Here is a 20,060-nt window from a genome sequence, read left to right as displayed (position 1 = left end):
TTAAAGGTGTTAGCTCACTCACGTTAAACAGGCTTTCAGAAACAAAGACAGCTTAATATTGTATCTCTCATAAATGTGGTATTTTGAGGATTTGATCTAGTAGATTTGATTTCTGTTCAGATTCTGTGATGTCTTAGAGAAAACTCAAGTCTGCAGATAACATTTCCTGTTTCACGTATAGATACTGCACAATTGAAAGACATGAATTTGTAGTGAAAAATGAAAGAGAAAATAGTCATGTTTCCTATATAGTGGAATTGTTTCCTCTGAGCAAAGGGAGTATGTTTTCATTTGGCCAGTATCCACTCTTAACACTGGAGAGAAAACAGCTTATCTTACTTGTGCATGTACAACCTGTACAGCAGCTGAGGTGCATTTTCATACTGTCTTTTGCTGTTAACCAGGCAGTTCTGTGCATGAAAATAATCTGGGATTGTGGCTTTTATGTTGTTTTTGTTACATAAAATTTGTTAGCTTGCTGCTCTGATTTTACTGTGTACTGATGAATTTTAAATGCTTCTTCAAAGTCTTGAGTTATAGTGAACCATGTTAATTACCAAGTAATGATTTTAATAATACTTTTGTAGTTTCAGCCTACCAAAGTGTGGTAAAGGTAAACCTGCACTTATACGAAGGCACACACTGGAAGACCGAAGTGAATTAATATCATGCATTGAAAATGGAAACTATGCCAAAGCAGCAAGAATTGCAGCTGGTAACTATAAATAACAGTATTCTTTGTAATATTGTATAATAATAATTCTGTCCATTTATTTGACAGATTCCAACATTCTGATTTTTGCCGGTGAAATACCTTGAGCATTCTGAAAGTGGTGTTGATAGCATTGCAGAAATTACTGGTTTCTGCTTTTGACTCTTTAAAGATTTTGAAGAGAAAATAGTACCTGATCCTTTATTATTTTTATTATTATTAAGAAGTGGCATTTAAAGTGATCAAGCTCCTTTAGTAATACAAGCAAAATTTTACCTAAAATACTGTTTGTGGTTCTCTCGATAATTTTCTTCATTGGAATGTTTGGTGTAGAGTTTAGTCTTCAGATACTGTTCTGCATAAATATGTTGGCAGACAGGTAGGACATAGTCTGCTTTGATTCAGGAAAAATTTGAAATTGGAAAGAAGCGTAAATTTCTAGTGATGTAGAGGATAGTAAGTTACCACATTTTAGGAAATAACTACATTCTGTTGATACATTTTCCACCTGTTTCAGTATTTTAATTGCATGATAGGATTTAAGTAGGTCGTCTCTTCCGTAAGTAGAACTGTCTTTGTGTAATGCAGTAGTCCCATGCTGAAGTTAGGTGTCAGCCTTGTAGCGTCTAGCCATGTAGCAGGCCTGTCTTTAGTTTCTGACCTTACAACTCTTCACCCCTCATGCTGAGTGTTCCTTGTTCAAGGACTCTTCTGTGTGTTTCTAGTGGTTTTGTCTGACTCTTCGTTTGCCTTAGTCTGTTCGTTTGACCCCAGATGATCAGTTTTGTTTTTCTTTCTTGCAGCTAATCTGTATTCAGCTGCTGCTTCATTACTCTCACGTTTAGGATCCTTATTATCTGCGTGGTAATCTCTTACACAGGACTTTACCTTTTCCACTTTCTGTCCTGGGTATTCTTACATTTAGCACTTTCCACTTAGAATTCCTATACCTGTTGTTTTCAGAATTCTTGATCTCTTTTAATTCTGTTCTCAGGTACATTCTATAGGCACCTATAAGGAGGAGCAGATGATACTTAACAGCACAGGCCCATACTAGCTACTGTGAAGAAAGTTATCCCAGACAAAACTAACACATGATTATAGATCAAAAATAAATTGTAATTGAATTGATTTAGCCTATGGCTGAGAATTACCCTAGAATATATTGTGGAGAATGACCTTTTTCTTTTTTTTGTAATCACCTAAAGCACCTTTTCCTTGCTATTCCTGCTCTTAAAAGGTCTCAAACCACTTTTTTTCCTGTACTTTTTTTTTGTGATGTTGAGGCAGAACTTATACCTGCATGCCCCATTTCATCGTAAATAAGCATTGCCCATTTTAAATGGGAGCAGATGGGGAAGAATTGAGGAAGAAATCATATTTTGGCAAGTAGAGAGTTACTTCTATCAAGTATTGCCTTACTGCTAAAAAACCCTGCGACTGCCACCTTTGAACTGAATCTCGGTACCACGTATACAAGAAGTGCCATCTCATCTTTACAGCCTGTGAACTTTCAGTGCCTTCTTCCTACTTTATCCACCCCAGTTACATCTTGATGGGATAACTCACTGTCTTCCACCCAATCTCTTGACCATATCACTTTGTGTGTAGGGGCCAATTGCAGTTCTGGTTGACTGAAAGTCTTTAACCTCTCTCATGCTTCAGTCCAGTGGTGACAACAGAGAAGAAAATGGAGGATTCTGGTAGAAGCAATAAGTAATATAAACTCAGTTTTCTGTTGCCTCCTGAGAAGGAAGAAACCAGCAGCTGATTCCTTGCCACCCTGTTTGTCTTTCTGACTTTGCTGCAGGAAAGGGCTGGGCAAAGAGACAGGCCAATTAAATATAAATAAAGGAATAAAAATTAAAATGCAGAACGGAACTTCTGTGTAAGAGTAGAAAGGTATACCAGGCAGGGATTGTATGTTACTAGGTGCTAGTCCTATTATGGTATCCAGCACTTTGGAAACACACCATGCAACTTGAATCTTCAGTACCATCGCGGCTTTGACAGGATTGTGGTAGTTTCAAAAAACACTGGTTGTTTGAAGTACCGTAACTTTATGTTTTCTTTTGAGCTTTTTTCAAAGGGGAAGGATTATTAGAAGTTGGTGAACACTGGCTTTCTGAAAATTAAGGTGGTTTAAGATAGCCTGTTTCCAGAAAACTTAGTTATCTTTAGGCTTGGATTAAAGTATTAGTATCATCTAAAGAGATATTTTGAATGTATCTGCTTTTTATTGCTATTTTATATGTGCATGGAAAGTGGTGTTGATACTTGGATTCTGATGATCATGAGATATTGATGACAAGTGCAGAAGATTGGTCAGAGGTTTCATTCTTTAACATTTTAATATTATATTTAATTATTATTTATTCTTAGAAGTTGGGCATAGCAGTATGTGGATTTCAACTGATGCTGCAACATCTGTTCTTGAGCCTCTCAAAGTAGTATGGGCCAAATGCAGTGGATATCCCTCTTACCCAGCTCTGGTAAGTAAGCTGCTTCTCATCAGTACACTAGTGATACTGTTTCTGGTCTGGAAACACTTATGTGTGAACTTAAGCCAGTTGATAAATTCCCATTCAGGTTGAATAAAGGTAGATTGTTCTGCCCTCTTAACTGTGCATCATTTGTAAAATTATTGCAATATGAGATGTTGAGTCAATAATTACTTCCGTACCCATCATCTGAGATGCGTAATGCCTGTTGTGATTTAACCCCAGTCAGCAACTAAGCCCCATACAGGTGCTTGTTCACTCCCTCCCGTTGGGATGGTGGAGAGAATTGGAAGGGTAGAAGTGAGGAAACTCCTGTGTTGAGACAAAGACAGTTTAACAGGTGAGGCAAAAGCCGTGTGCACAAGCAAAGCAAAACAAGGCGTTCATTCACCAATTCCCATGGCAGGCAGGTGTTCAGCCATCTCCAGGACAGCAGGGCTCTATCACACATAATGGTTACTTGGGAAGACAAACACCATCACTCCCAACGTCCTATCCTTCCTTCTTGCTCCCCCAGCTTTATATGCTGAGCATGACATCATATGGTATGGGATATCCTTTTGGTCAGTTGGGTCAGCTGTCCTGGCTGCGTGTCTTCCCAGTTCCTTGTGCACCCCCAGCCTGCTCGCGGGGGGGCTGGTGTGAGGAGCAGAAGAGGCCTTGGCTTTGTGTAGGCACTACTCAGCAGCGACGAAAACATCCCTATGTTATTAACACTGTTTACAGCACAGATCCAAAACAAGAGACCCATACCAGCCACTATGAAGAAAATTAACTCCAGCCAAAACCAGCACGTGTGTCTTGGTAGTCTTTATTTCTGCAGTATATATTACTGTTTTAAAGTATCTACTGAATAAGCATTTGACAGACATCTTGTTGGTGATGTTGCTATAAGATATTTTCTGTTGGAAAATGAGTATAGAAATACTCTGATTTAGCAGTTCATTAAAGAAACAGAAAGCTTGCTATCTTCGGAATAAATTGAATGATTGTATCCAGTTGTGAATGTCATGCTGGAAACTGAAAGCTATTGTGCCTGTGTTATTTTAGGAGAAATAGAGAGTTCTACTTACATTAAAGCTTGCAGAAAAGTGTTGTTAAAGTGTTTGGCTTCAGGTGTTTGGAGTTACAGAAACAGTGCATACACTGGCTTGATTTTTCTAATAGACTGGACAGTTACGACTTCTAATGTGTGATGGGAACATCAGGAAGTGCTGGGAACATCAGGAAATGTAATTGTACAGGGTCAGGTTAAAACCTGTGGAGGTGAGATTTAGAGCACTTAAGTGCTCTCAGTGGGTGACTCGAACACTCTTGGGTCATGCTGAAAATTTAATGATTTGGCTGTCTCTTGAATGGTGTTAGCACTTTAGTATTAGATTTTAGTTGATCATGACTAACGGTCTCCTTTTCTGCCTACTCCTTTGTGTCAGCACTGGTGTTTCTCTTGTGTGTGATGAGTTGATCAGGGAATTAAACCTCAGTCAAGAGAAGAAAGTTCTCCTGATTTCTACAAACTCTCCACAGTGTTAGCTTTCTGTTGATTTAATTCCCGTAATCAGTTTACCATGGTTTAAGGTTGGTGCCAGTTTGGATGACAGAAAAAAAAATGGAAGTTTAGAGAGTAGGAGGTGGGTGGAACAAACATGGAGTAACATAGCTCCTCTTTGGTGGAAGCTGAGCACTTAATTATGCTGTGATCTGCCTACAAAGGAGTTTTTCCATTAGCGTGATTATTAGTTCAATGTTAGTGGCATCTTCCACCCTCCTCTAACCTTTGTTTAGAAAGAATTTGTGACTATAACTCCATGTTTTGCTAAAAATGGAGTCATTAAATTGGATATGCAATATATTTGGAAATTACTTCAGATACCTTTGGGGGGGGGGGGGGGTGTCTGTCCCTTTTTTAAGGTGTTCTGCTCCATTTTTGAGTGTGGGGTTTGTACTTTGCAGAAACAGATACTTATACCTTAAGGTAAGCTTGTTTCTTTAAGGTATCTGAAATTCAGACCCCCAAATTTTCTGTAGAGACAGGTTTTTCAGTTAAATATACCTGTTCAGTGTATGTCAAAAAGGTATGTGTGTAAAACAAAGCCAATTTATATGCAGTAGCTGCTCAGTTTATGATTATTTTCCCCTTAACTATTTGTAATATCTCCTTAAAATAAATGATGTAGTTAAAAAAAATCAGGAACTGTCATTTATTCTCTTTCATAGATTATTGACCCTAAGATGCCTCGTGTTGCTGGCCATCACAACGGTGTTACTATACCAGTGCCACCTCTGGATGTACTGAAAATCGGAGAACAAATGCAGACCAAATCTGATGAGAAACTATTCTTAGTGCTATTTTTTGACAATAAAAGAAGTTGGTATGTTATTGAAATGTATTGTTTGATGTAGTGACTTAAAATTTTAAAAGCGTGTACCTTTATCCCGAAAGAATTGAGACATTATAGTTTCATGGATATCTTTCCTACAGAAGTATCAACTGTAAAGGAAAAAAATCATATTTGAGTCTATTCTTTGACCAAGGTATATCGTTAATGAAAGATACCTTTTTATGGTCAGTTCGGAAGAAAATATAAGTTGTTAAATAGTCTTTTGGTTTGATACACAAGCTGTTTTCACTTACTGACCCAATAAAATTGTGTCTTTGGCTAAACAGTTTTTTTAAAGGTAAAAGTATTTATCTGTATCAGCCTTCATCATTGCTTCCCAAATGACACCAGTTTTCCCCCCCCCCAGTCTGCTCAAGTGCATTTTCTTTAAATTCTTAACCTCTAAAGTCCTTTATTAATAAACACTCTCATTTGAAGTTCTTGACCCTTTTTAATTTTTTTCTTGAAACCTTTCCTTCTTCAATTTCTTTCAGTATCAGGAATATGCTGTGTGAGGCCTGAAGGGATAATTTAGACAATAAAATATTCTTTCACTTGTGCTACCTTTTTTGTTGCTGCTGTTTCCGTTTTTGAGTGTGTTTGTCTGGGTTTGTTGGTTTAGGTTTTTCCCCCTCCAGATATGGAAGCTTTTCATCAACTCTCTTTTCTTCCCTTCATCGAATTATGTATTTCATTCCTGTGTTCTTAATCTCTCTTCAGTCTGTTTCCACACAGATTAAGCTAGCTTTAAATCTTTTTATATCTCAGTTTTATTCTTGAATTTGTTTACAACTTCAGATGCCATCTTCCTCTTCAGCTGATGAAATGTCTAGTAATGCTGCTGTTTCCCTGACTCTCTCTGTCCCCAGTACTCTAACACCTAAATAATTTCTTGCCTGAGGTTTGCTTTTCTGTCTCCATAGGTCCTTTGGCATAATCAGTATTCTTTGGCTTATTCTTCATTTTTTTTTTTATTAGTACTTTTTAATGATCTTTCTTGTTCAGTTGTGCAGGATTCCATGAAATTCTTCATTCTTCTGCATTTGTTCATGGAGATCATCCAAGTTTAAACATACTTAGTATTCTGTTTCTCATTATTCTCTTGCTGGTATCACAAGTGTAATGCATGCTCTCCCCTAGCCACTTTCTTAATGATTCCTGTGTTTGCTACTTGATCTTGTGAGTCCTCTGCACCTTAAACCTGTCTGATTCATTGCCATATGTAGGTGGTTCTAAATCTTGCAAATACTGTGCAGATCTGTCTCTAATGGATACTCAGCATAGATGGACAGGAAAGGCTAAATGCTCTTCCAGCCCCTTTCACCTCCTCCCCTCCCACTACTTTTTTTTGGTAATGGTTCTTTTATTCTCATTATTTTGGCCATTTTGGTACTCATCACTCTTAACTCTTGTTCTGTCTCTCCTACTCCTCAACCCACGTGTATGATTTTCATTCACTTGCAGGGTCATCTTCAGTCCACGATACCAGCTTCTATCACCTGTGGATTACCTTTTTAAATAGTCATATTTGTTTCTTTGACACGTGCATCTGAAGGATTTGCCAAGCTTTCTGTTAAAAATACCTTCTTTGAAACTTCCCTCTGATCTGTAGCAAAACTTAACAATGATTAGACTGCTGCTTACCATGCTGATGTTACTGTTATTTACTGTTCTGTCTATATCCTTGTACTGACTCTTTGTTATTTTGGTTTCAGTGTGTGTGCTCAGTACAACAGGGTTGTAGTTTAGAGTACTTTACTAAAAAATAGTATTTCAAGAGACAGTTTTATTGGGTAAAAAATAAGCAAACTTTGAAAAAATGTTTTATATCAGCCTTTACTGTCTGATTTGCGGTTAGTTTGGCTCCAAATGGACTCCCAGACTGAAGTTTTTGAACAGTAACACAGTTTACGCCATTTGCAAGGTTGCAGTTGCAGGCTACAATAACATACTTCTAATAGATACTTACTAGTTTACCTATTTTTTTCATACTTTTTGATTAAACATTTAGAAAGCTTTAACTAGAAGGAGTACAGAGATTTTTTCATTATCACTTCTCTATGCCCAGTAATTAGTGATACTCACAGAGCTTAAACCAGGAAAGTACTCCTAATTAAATTAAAAGTTAGTAGGATTTCATGATGCAGGGTAAAAGCATACTAAGCAGAACTTCCTTGACAGTTTAGCTTTCATCATAAATCCAAATTGAGATGTCTTAAGGCAAAAAGACAAAAATTAATCATTGCAAATTCCTGGTAATAATGGAAGTGACAGAACATAATACTGTGTCAAATTAGTCTTGTGCTTTGTTCATTGTTACATCCTTCTGCCTGTACTTAAACTGCATCAGTATTTCATGCTATTTTTTTTTCAGTTCACCCTTAATAGCAATCATTAACTATCACTGAATTGCAGTGTATTAGTTGTTTTATGGAAGAGGCTTAATATCTCGTGTTCTTAAAATACTTAAGGCAAGTAAGTACTATCTTAAAAGGAATTTTATAACTTTATTGAAGATGGTAAAAGCTGATCTGTGATATGAAAAATGCAATATAGCAGCCCTGACATTTCTGGACAAACTTTTTTCTTTTACTCCATATTTAACACACTGATTTTACCTTTTCTTACAGGCAGTGGCTTCCCAAATCCAAAATGGTTCCCCTTGGAATAGATGAGACCATAGACAAGTTAAAAATGATGGAAGGACGTAACTCAAGCATACGAAAGGCAGTAAGAATTGCTTTTGATCGTGCTATGAATCACCTGAGTAGAGTCCATGGAGAACCAGTCAGTGACTTCAGTGATATTGACTAACAGATTCTATGAAGGCGTGAAACATACCACACAGACTTGAACTCTACTAATGAACCCCTTTTCTAAAAGAATGTATTGAAGATACAACCCCTTAATTGTTGGCTCAGTTGGTTGAGTTCTGCAAACTTGAAATAGTTGAGTAAATCTCCTAAATCACCATTGCCATATTGATTAATGATTTTACCGTGTTGTAGTTCGGAGGATTTTCCACTAAACCTGTTAAAATGTCTTGTTCATAGTGTTCATAATTGTACATAAATGTATATTCAACACTTAACTTATTCTGATTTTAGAAGTAGCTCTTTTAATTCCTTTTTTAATTTTGCTGGGGAGGGAGTTGGATTTTGTTTCTGTGCTTTTTACTTTTCTTTCTTTCTTTCTGAGGTTAAGTTACCTAAGCGCCATCTTCCAGCTGAAGGTGTTTAGTGAATCTTCAAGCCTAATATCAAAATGGCATCAAATATATGTTTGCCTAAATCATATACAATATGGTGCTGCTTTGTATCATTTCTTCCTTGGTCTGTAGCTTCTGAAAAAGACTTCTGAATGTTTGTGTAAATCGTTGCTCTTTGCACAAAGTACCACATATTTAAGATTGATGTAAATTTACAATTACAAATATGTATTTTAAGAAAGGAATTTGCATTATTTTGGAGGGTACTTTGTGAGAAAGGCATCAAAAAAAAATATACTATGTACATCACTTGCAAATCACCAAAAACACTCCATTGTTGCCCAAAATAACTTGATTGTTTTTGTTTTAAACAAACCTGGCTTAAAGCCTGCAAGCACATTATTTCTTTCAAAGCCGTATCCCATTTATCTCCCATTGGTTTAATTTTGTTTATATTTGTGCCTCCCTGTGTTTTATTTATTGTAGAAAATGTATTAATTTGCTTTATAATGAAAAATAAAATTGACAAATATATTGATACGCATTTTTATACAGGCATATGAGAAGACAACTTGGTTTGGGAGAAAAATGTATTGGAAATTGTATAAAAAAACTCGATGGTTTGTGTGTAATTCGGTTTTTTTGGTAACTTGTAATCTTCTGTTTCCAATGAGGGGATTTATGTAACTTTTAATTTAGAACACTTTGGTAGCAATAGAAACTTTGGATACATTTTTGTATGGTACATGTGATGTATATAGAATTAGTACTTTATTTTTATTTTTAAGAAGTAAAGCATTATGTTTGGGCAGGGGGAAGAAGGAGGGTGGGTTTCCAGAACTGCATTTTTATATTAAAAAGAAAAAAAGTCAAGATATTGATTGTTGTAGCTACTTTATTCCTACCTTCACTGAGATACTGAATTTGTAACAATGAAAATGGCAAGGTATGTTTGCAATGTGATTTATAATGACTCCATTATTTATAAATGCACTGTGTTTGAACTCTTTTGCAGTGATATCTTAAATACTGTACCAAGTTATATAATATGAAACACCAAATATAATGCATATGAATGCACGAAGTATTTATGCCCAGCTTTTTTATAAAGGATTAGCAAATACAGCAAAACCAATACTTTTTAAATCTTTTTTTAAAACTTCATTGAATAGCATACTTCATTGTTAAACCTGCTTGAATCTTTATTTTAAAGGGACAATTACTTTTTAAATAGTTTTTAATGTTTTTATTCTCTATTGTTTGTAATACCCCCTTAGAAGCTTGAAATAAAATTTCTTTCTCAACTGTTAATTTTGTCCTGAATTTAGCCCCTGAGATTTTGCTGTAGTGCCCATTTTCTTACTCCGTGACTGAGCTGGTACAGAGGCACTAGTTCAAGAGCCTGATTGTTTTCTTGCTGTGGCATGCAGTATCATCCTTGATGAGCCCTCTGCATGGTAGGTATTGTAGCTAGCTGCACTACCTGAGACCAGTTCCCTATAATGGACTCCTCATAATTAGAGGATGTTGTATCAGAGATTAGTTGGATACATTTCAGAAATGATCAAGCAAATAGTCTGGACAGTAAGCACAGCTTTAGGGGAGTAGTGATGGCAGGTATCCTGTAAGGACCGTCATTGGGGCGCACTTCTGTGATTGAAGCAACAGCCACCTCAGGTAGAAAAATAAAACGAGTTTTGTGGTTTGTCTGAAGTAGAATATCTATGTAATGACTTGAAGTATCTGCCAGGTAACCACGCTCATCTTTGAAGGGAATGAAGCTTAATTTGTGCAATATTGAGACAGTAGAACCATTTGTCATCTGTTAGGACTGCCTGTTAAGAGTTCAAAAAATAGCCTGCATCAGATTTTATTTCAGACTTATTCCACCAAATATACTCAAATTTGGTGTGTGTGAAACAATAATGATTCACAGCCTCATTCTGGCAGGCAGAGAAAATGGGGTTTTTTTTGGATCTGTCAGGCCTTACAAAGCTAAAATTGCAATTACAGTAGGAGTTGGAAGATTTGGTACTTGTATGATGAGAATTTTGATACCTCTCAAGTATAAAATCACAGTTGGGTGTATACACAACTGCAAAATGATCCTTTAGATGGCTTCCCAAGTTCTCAGCTGCTTCTCATGGTAGCAACAGGAGAGGGAAAAACTATCTCCTTTTTTGAAAACAAGAGCAGAGCATTAATTATATTATTCTGTAGCAGGTTGTTTAGTCAAGTCTCGGGATAAGCTTTCATTTGAATTTTGCTCTGACTTGCAGTTTCATTTTCTGGCTTTTATCTTTAGGGATAGCTCCATCAGTTCTTAGAGAAGGTGAATTTGCTGCCTTGATCTTACAGGTGCACTTCAGAGAATTCTGAGCTGGAAAACTTTACTGATTAAAAGAACCTGTTAAGCATCCTGACAAACCAGACTGCATGTTCTTTTGATAAAACTGGCATGAAAAGCTGTTATTTTTCTTTCATGTATGTGGTATTACCTGTCCTGGGAAGTCCTCCCAGATGCTGTCTGAGAGGAGCTTGCAGCAGTGGCTGTGGCTGTTGTCATGCTGTCTCATACCCAATCTCTTCAGATTAGGTAAAGTCTAAAATGATTTCTTGCAGTTGTCAGTTTTCAGTGTGACCTGTGTGTTTTTAAGGGATTTCTTCCCTATTTGGGAAAGTAAATCCAAGTTCCAAAACTGCTTTATTTCCAAATTCTAGGTCCTAACCAGGTGCGAGTAGAATGAGTAAATGTATAGCAGAATGTGCTTCACTGCAGTTTTTAGACCAAGCTCTTCTATGACACCAGTAATAACTGTAAAACAATCATGGAGTGGAAATTACTATTTTAGTGAAGGGAAAAAAAAAAGGGGGGCGACACCGCATCATACCTTGCTGACTTCTTGGGGAGTGTTACAGCAGTAACTACAGGGTGTAGATTTGCATATGCACTATTCCACTCTGGTATAATCATTTCCTGCTAATGAAGTGTCAGAGACATGGATCAGAAGCTGAAACTTAAGTTGAAATCTGTAATCTCTTGTATTAAAATGTGAGAAATCATGTTATAAATATTTAGGAAAAAAATGTTGGTAGAGAATGAAAAGCAAAACCTGCAAAAGTTTGTATCTGTTACCAAACTTCATTATTTTTGAATGTTTACTGATTGTGATTTTGTATTTTTACACTAGAGGGAGCAATACACACAGACCATCAACATTCACAAAATAAATACTTCATACTTTCTTTTCAAAGTGCTGCTATTAAAACTTTTTGCTGACAAACAGTCTTATCTAGTATTTGTAATCAATCAAAAGTAGCGTTCTCTGATATTGTATCTGTAAGTGGGCCCTTTGGGGGATACTTAATTTTTAGCTCTGGAGTTAATGCTTGGAACAACACCTCTGGATTTTCCAGCTTTGTATCTAATTTCTACTGACAGGTAAGTTTTTACACTGTCTTATTTAGCTGTTCATTTTCTTTCCACAGGTTGTGTATTCTGTGGCTGCATTTGGTAGTGTTAGAAAATGACTCCGAGCTGCTTGCTGCTAGAAACACTGTGCACATCAAAGCACACAGCAATTACCACCAAAAATACTCAGATCTGGAGGTGAGGGTTTAAGATGTGACAGCTTCTTACCCTGCAGGCTGGTGAAGGAAGGATGTCTTGAAAGCAAGCACAAGGAAATTGAATAAACTTGGTGAACTGAATAAACTTATGTGTGATTGTAACACAAATACAGAAGAGAAGTGCAAATGGAGGAAGCATTTACCGTCCGCATTCTACTCACCACCTTTGGTCAGCTTGTTTACATTTCTGTATAACATGATTCAGTTATGACTTACCCATTTGCCAGTTCTTCCTCGAAAGATTTATTTCTTCTAAAATTCTTACAAGTTAGAAAAGAGTAAATTCAGTCTAATGAAATATTCTTTCAAAATACAGTGAAGATAAATAAGCTTGGTTTAAATCTTTTTGGAAATGGGTATTTGATGGGAAGGGGCTGTAAATACATTTTTATCTGCCTGGTTATCCAGCTTGCTTTTATTACCTGTGCACAGAAGCTGCTGTCAAATCTCTGCCGGTCAGGGAGGAAAATGTGAGATGCCAGCAGCTGTACTTCTAACTGCAAGGTTATTTAAGATCCTTTTCCATTGTTTCCATAGTGTTAAAAATCTAACACAGCAGTCACTCTGTTCTATCTTATGCTGGTACTATGTAGAGAGAGGGGACAGGATAAGGTGTTTTTGGGGTGGGTTTTTTTTTTTCTTTTTAATTTAAAGTTAAACCATAAAATTCTAACATTAAACCTGGTGATACTGTGTGTGTCTTAGGAAAGAGTCCTCTGGTCAAACTGCTGCTTTCCTGCCTCTGTTGGTTGGTTTCACCATTCCTCCAAGCTCAGCTCGGGTTTTTTTTTCATGTGTTTTGATGTCTTTGCTGCAACAGGTCAGCACTGCCAGCAGACAAGGGGAGTCTCAGCTTCCTGATTTAATATCTGAGTGTACGAGAGGTCTGGGGTAATGTGAATAGGTTCCTTGTCTGGTCTTTGCTCCTCTTTATACAGTGAGCATAAATATTGATCCTACTTCCCATTTCTTCCATTAATCTACTTTTTAGCATATTTTTGGTCTTTCCTAAGCTGTCTGGAGCCATTTTCCAGTATGAAGGGCTTCACTTTGAGAAACATATTCTCTGTTCGACTTCCCTGCCAACAGCCCCCAGTAACAAACATTTGTTTTAGTCTAAGATGGTGGATTAAGAGAGCTCACATAATCATCCTCATCTGTGTTCAGTTATCATGTCCTTCACTTCTCCACACTTTGCTCTGTAAGCATGGGAATTTTCACATTCTTGTAGCATAAAACAGAAAAAGTTTATCTAAATGCATGGAAAATACAAGGAGGACAAAGGAAAATGTATGCCTCATTTTCATGACAAAACAGTTGCTAATAGATAGTACAACGATGATGAGGGATTAGAGTTGTTTTGATTGATTGCTTTGTTCTTCACAGTTGTTTTGAGATTGACAGTTAATTTTTTCATGCAGTTAGTCCTTGATAAAAGTAAGTTGATTGTATCTAATTCCTTAGAGCTGTAATAGCTTGATGTTCATGCTCAAGTAGATGGAGAACTATGTTAGCAACTTCTGCCAGTAATCAATGAGGAACTATAGGAAAAACATTAGCAGTTTTCACCATGGACTCATGAAGGACTTTGGGGCTTTCTAAAGAGCTGGAGATGTGGTAAAGTAGCATTCTCATCTAAACAGGCAATTGGAGAATTGTCTACCAGTTTTGCTGAAGAAGAAGCCTCTGCAAGGATATGGTGAGAATAGCAATGGTGGGTGTGATTTAGGTGGAAAGGTAATAGCTGAGGGATAGCCAGAGAGAGGGCAACAGTATTTTCCTCCTTTTCTACTTGGAAAGATACCAATTATATGGATTTATAACCAGTTAAAGGTTTTGGAGAACTTAATTCTTAGTTAATTTCAAACTATTGCTTGTGCAGGATAGGATAACAGTCCTAATCATGGATAAAAGGGGAAGTAACGGAATTATTTTTGACGTCACTAATGCTTTCAAAGTTCTTCAGTATGTTTTCTCAGGCAAACAAGAAAAATATCATCTGGAACAAACAGGTTTTTGGAAAACTGCTGCAGTTCACAGGATTGATTGTCAGTGGGTTTGATGTGAAACTCGAGGAACAATTTCATTACTCCACCTTTTGGGGCTGCACATTACTGAATAGTATTTAATATTTTCATGCTAAATAGCACTTCAAAACTCCTAAACTTCTGGTCTAGAATTTTTTTATTGTTTTTTTTTTAATCTGTGATTTGAATGAACTTGCATTTTGCTTCAGTAGTTCTTTGGCTCATACTGGCTTCCTACTTGGTGTGACTTTTCTATGATATGGGCATCCCAAAATTAGTTTCTTTATAGGCTGACCTGTAGACTTCCCTGTAGTAGCCATAAAAACTGGTTCTTGAATACCAATAGGTGTGTTTTTTTCTCCAGCACAGTGACTTCTACAAGATAAGCAGAAAGCAAGTAAAACTACAGTCAGGTTATACATGAACTTAACTATCGATCTAAGTTATATGTCTTTTCTGTAACTTCCATATTTATGATGGTGAAGCAGAGTAGTCCTTAATTTATATAGTTTAGAAGAAAAATGAAATTGAAGTTACTCCTCTGCTCTTCTGCCAGGTGATGATTGTGAGGAGAATGTATACAAGATGCCAATAAGATGGTGATGAAGCATGAAGATCAGTTTTCCAAATCAGCTTCACCAACTATTTAGAAGCAAGCTCATCTGATTTGTTGCATAATTGTCTGCTCCTTTCCACAGATGTTTATTTTTTTCAGAAATGTCTCCTACAATATTTGTCAGCAGGTGTTTCCAGCTGAGACAAATATGGGGCTTGGTTGTGTTGCTGATTACATTAGAAAGCATCCTAACGTGTAACAAGAATGTTGCTCTAAAAGGGGATTTCTGCAGTGTAGAAAAAGGATTTTGGTAGCGTCTAACTGGAAGAAGAAAAGTGCTTATCCAGTTTTCGCTGTATTCTAGAAACTCACAAACAGGTACTTTTTTCTCTGAGTTTCCACTGATCTCTTTTCAATCAAAGAACTTTAAACAGGCTACTTTATGGTATAAGATCTTTTAAAATTCCTATGTTTATCTTGAATGTATTTTATTAGTAGTTATTTAATACTTCAACTGCTGTAAAAATGTTAAGGTATATGTAAATAAATTACAGTTTTAGATGGTCTTTAATAGGTAATTAAATGTTTATAGTGTTTGATACTAAGTGGGATGGAGCAGCTCTGTGCATGGCTTCCTGTACACAATAGGTTTCACCCAAATTCTTTGTGGTTGTTTTGACGAAAAGAGTAATGCTTTCACCAAATACTTTCATACTTCCACAATGCATAAAGGCATCTCTTTAAGTGAATCCATCCCAGACTACTTCTTTCTTCGTAAGCGTTCTCAGATCTTACTCAGCTGGCAAATTATTCTGGATCAGAATAGGCTTCTCATTGAAGCAGTAAGGGTAGAGGCTATTTCCTAATTGTTAAGCTGCCCCGTGACAGGCAAACATGACTTAGTTTTGTCTTTTATACTGTCGTGGTTTAAACCCAGTCAGGTAACTTGTTCACTCACTCCCAGTGAGTGGTGCCAAGCTGACAACAGCTGTGTCCCCCCCCCCGCCGGGGCTCTCCGCTTCCCCGCTCCTGGAGGAACGGGGAGGAGGATCGAAAAAGTGCAACTCCTATGGGTTGAGACAAGAACAGTCCAGCAACCAATGTACAACACAAATCACCACCGCTACTATCAACTACAACAATGATAAGGGAAAATAACAAGGGAAGAGAATACGATACCACCGGCCAAGAAAACGAGTTCCACCCGGAAGCCTGTGTCCTTCCGGGTAACTCCCAGTTACCCCCCACCCCGGGCATGACGTGCTGTGGTATGGAATACCTCCCTGGCTAGCCCGGGTCAGGCACCCCATCTCTGCTTCCTCACAGCTTGCCCTCCTCCCTGGCAGAGCATGAGCCTCACAAAGTCCTTGGTCAGGGTAAACATCACTTAGCAACAACCGAAAACATCGGCTTCACCAACACTGTTCCCAGGCTGGAAGTCAAAACACAGCACTGCACCAGCTAACACAAAGGAAAAACATGACTGCTACTGCTGAACCCAGGACATTATCCACCCCTTATTCCATACCATTCACATCGTGCTCAGATCCCACATTTTCAATACACCATCGATCTCCCACATATATACATCCATATACATACAGACCAAGAGGAAAAGATCATTTTCTTAGTGCAGGGACCAATCCCTATAATGCTGCTGAGTCCATTCAGCCCATGATGTTCAAAGTTCATTCTCTGTTGGGATGATGGCTGGAGGGAAGTCAGGGCCAGTCGCTGGTGACCTGCAGACATCTAGTTGATGGGCTATAAAAGTATTACACAGCAGGCAACAGCATACAATTGAGTTCACTGGCTGTTTTCCCCTAAAATCAAATCCCCTTGAGGTATACATCGGACCTCCCCATCTTCCCGCATTACCCACCAAGTATAGCCAGGTCCCTGAGCAAAAGCAATCCCACGAGTGGGTTTGCCTTTACCTGAAGCAGGAATAACCCAGACTGTCTTCCCCAGCAAATTCTTCATATGCACCACGGGAACTTTGTCCCCCTCTACAATATGTAAAAGTTCTGACTGGGCTGGGCCAGCCCTGTTGGCAGATCCTCTGGTGTTGACCAACCAGGTGGCCTTTGGTAAGTGTGTATCCCAATGCTTGAAAGTTCCCCCACCCATTGCTCTCAGTGTAGTTTTTAACAGCCCATTGTACCGTTCGATTTTCCCAGAGGCTGGTGCATGGTAGGGGATGTGATATACCCACTCAATGCCATGCTCTTTGGCCCAAATATCTATAAGGTTATTCCGGAAATGAGTCCCATTGTCTGACTCAATTCTCTCTGGGGTGCCGTGTCGCCACAAAATCTGTTTCTCAAGGCCCAGGATGGTGTTCCGGGCAGTGGCATGGGGCACAGAGTATGTTTCCAGCCACCCGGTGGTTGCTTCCACCATGGTAAGCACATGGCGCTTGCCTTGGCGGGTTGGTGGCAGTGTGATATAGTCAATCTGCCAGGCCTCCCCATATTTATACTTCAACCATCGTCCTCCATACCAGAGAGGCTTTAACCGCTTGGCTTGTTTAATTGCAGCACATGTTTCACACTCATGAATAACCTGGGCAATAGTGTCCATTGTTAAGTCCACCCCTCGGTCACAGGCCCATCTATATGTTGCATCTCTGCCCTGATGGCCTGAAGTGCCATGGGCCCACTGGGCCAAAAATAATTCACCTTTATGTTGCCAATCTGAGTCCATCTGAGCCACTTCAATCTTAGCCGCTTTATCCACTTGTTGGTTGTTCTGGTGTTCCTCAGTGGCCTGACTCTTGGGTACATGGGCATCTACATGACGTACCTTCACCACCAGGTTCTGCACCCTGGCAGCAATATCTTTCCACAGTGCAGCAGCCCAGATGGGTTTACCTCTGCGTTGCCAGTTGCTCTGCTTCCATTGCTTCAACCACCCCCACAGGGCATTTGCCACCATCCATGAGTCAGTATAGAGGTAAAGTACTGGCCACTTTTCTCGTTCAGCAATGTCCAGGGCCAGCTGGATGGCTTTCACCTCGGCAAACTGACTCGGTTCACCCTCTCCGTCAGCAGTTTCTGCAACTTGTCGTCCAGGACTCCATACAGCTGCCTTCCATCTCCGATGCTTTCCCACAATACGGCAAGAGCCATCAGTAAACAAGGCATACTGCTTTTCACTTTCTGACAGTTTATTATATGGTGGGGCCTCTTCAGCACGCATCACCTCCTCCTCTGGTGACATTCCAAAATCTTTGCCCTCTGGCCAGTCCATGATGACTGCTAGAATGCCTGGACAACTGAGATTTCCTATTCGAGTTCATTGTGTAATTAGTGCAGCCCATTTACTCCATGTAGCATCGGTTGCATGATGTGTAGAGGAGACCCTGCCTTTGAACATCCAGCCCAGCACGGGCAACTGGGGTGCCAGGAGGAGCTGTGCTTCAGTGCCAATCACTTCCGAAGCAGCTTGAACCCCTTCATAGGCTGCCAGTATCTCTTTCTCAGTTGGGGTATAGCTGGCCTCAGATCCTTTATATCCCCGACTCCAAAAGCCAAGGGGTCGACCTCGAGTCTCCCCTGGAGCTTTCTGCCAGAGGCTCCAGGTAGGACCGTTCTCCTCAGCTGCAGTGTACAGTACATTTTTTACATCTGGCCCGGTCCGGACTTGTCCAAGGGCTACTGCATGAACTATCTCGCGTTTAATTTGCTCAAAGGCTTGTTGTTGCTCAGGGCCCCATTTAAAATCATTCTTCTTCCTGGTCACATGATAGAGAGGGCTTACAATTGAACTGTAATTTGGGATGTGCATTCTCCAGAACCCCACTGCACCCAAGAAAGCTTGCGTTTCTTTCTTATTAGTTGGTGGAGACATTGCTGTTATCTTGTTGATCACATCTGTGGGGATCTGTCTACGTCCATCTTGCCATTTTATTCCCAAAAATTGAATCTCCTGTGCAGGTCCCTTGACCTTACTCCGTTTTATGGCAAAACTGGCTTTCAGCAGGATTTGGATTACTTTCCTCCCTTTCTCAAAGACTTCTTCAGTTGTATCGCCCCACACAACAATGTCATCAATGTATTGCAGGTGTTCTGGAGCTTGCCCCTGTTCCAGTGCAGTCTGGATCAGTCCATGGCAAATGGTAGGGCTGTGTTTCCACCCCTGGGGCAGTCGGTTCCAAGTGAACTGGACACCCCTCCAAGTAAAAGCAAACTGTGGCCTGCACTCTGCTGCCAAAGGAATGGAGAAAAATGCATTGGCAATATCAATCGTGGCATACCGCTTGGCTGCCTTTGACTCTAGTTCATACTGAAAATGTCCGGTACGGCAGCACTCAATGGTGGTGTGACTTCATTCAGGCCACGATAGTCTACTATGAGTCTCCATTCTCCATTAGACTTTCGCACTGGCCATATGGGGCTATTAAAGGGCGAGCAGGTCCTGCTGATCACTCCCTGACTCTCCGATCTACGGATCAGCTGATGGATGGGAATCAGGGAGTCTCGGTTGGTGCGATATTGCCGCCGGTGCACTGTTGTGGTCGCAATTGGCACTTGTTGTTCTTCAACTTTCAGCAACCCCACAGCAGAGGGATCTTCTGAGAGACCAGGCAAGGTGGACGGCTGCTCAATTTCCTCAGTCTCCAAAGCAGCAATACCAAAAGCCCACCTGTACCCTTTTGGGTCTTTGAAGTACCCTCTCTTGAGGTAGTCTATTCTGAGGATGCATGGAGCCTCTGGACCAGTCACAATAGGGTGCTTTTGCCATTCCCTCCCAGTCAGGCTGATGTCAGCCTCCAGCACAGTCAACTCTTGGGATCCTCCTGTTACTCCAGAAATACAGATGGGTTCCACCCCTTGACAGCTTGATGGCATCAGGGTACACTGTGCACCGGTATCTACTAGAGCCTTATACTTCTGTGGGACTGATGTGCCAGGCCATCTGATCCACACAGTCCAGTAAATCCGATTGTCCCCTACCTCCACCTGGCTGGAGGCAGGGCCCCTCTAATGGTCGTCACAGTGTTGGACACTTAAGTTGTGTTGAAAGGGATTATTCTTCGTTAT

At 39.4% G+C, this 20,060-nt stretch overlaps 1 protein-coding gene across 8 annotated transcripts in view; it reads left to right on the top strand.

Annotated features, from left to right (window-relative positions):
- The window catches only part of BRD1 (bromodomain containing 1), a 70,192-nt gene extending 60,079 nt beyond the window's left edge, over positions 1 to 10,113 (top strand). For 7 of the 8 annotated variants that reach the window (XM_062634193.1, XM_062634192.1, XM_062634197.1 and 4 more), the window contains 4 exons: positions 588 to 715; positions 3,095 to 3,204; positions 5,431 to 5,585; positions 8,225 to 10,113. In XM_062634193.1, coding sequence (XP_062490177.1) covers positions 588 to 715; positions 3,095 to 3,204; positions 5,431 to 5,585; positions 8,225 to 8,408 — 577 coding nt within the window. In that variant the 3' untranslated portion in view covers positions 8,409 to 10,113. The remainder of the gene's footprint in view (positions 1 to 587; positions 716 to 3,094; positions 3,205 to 5,430; positions 5,586 to 8,224) is intronic. The other variant, XM_062634196.1, reaches the window with a different exon arrangement.
- Positions 10,114 to 20,060: the final 9,947 nt, after the last annotated feature.

Source organism: Pezoporus occidentalis, unplaced genomic scaffold, assembly GCF_034315485.1.
Source record: "Pezoporus occidentalis ecotype Australia unplaced genomic scaffold, CSIRO_AGI_Poc_V1 ctg42, whole genome shotgun sequence".
In the NCBI taxonomy this organism is placed as follows: domain Eukaryota; kingdom Metazoa; phylum Chordata; class Aves; order Psittaciformes; family Psittacidae; genus Pezoporus; species Pezoporus occidentalis.
This window is presented reverse-complemented; position numbering and strand designations above follow the sequence as displayed.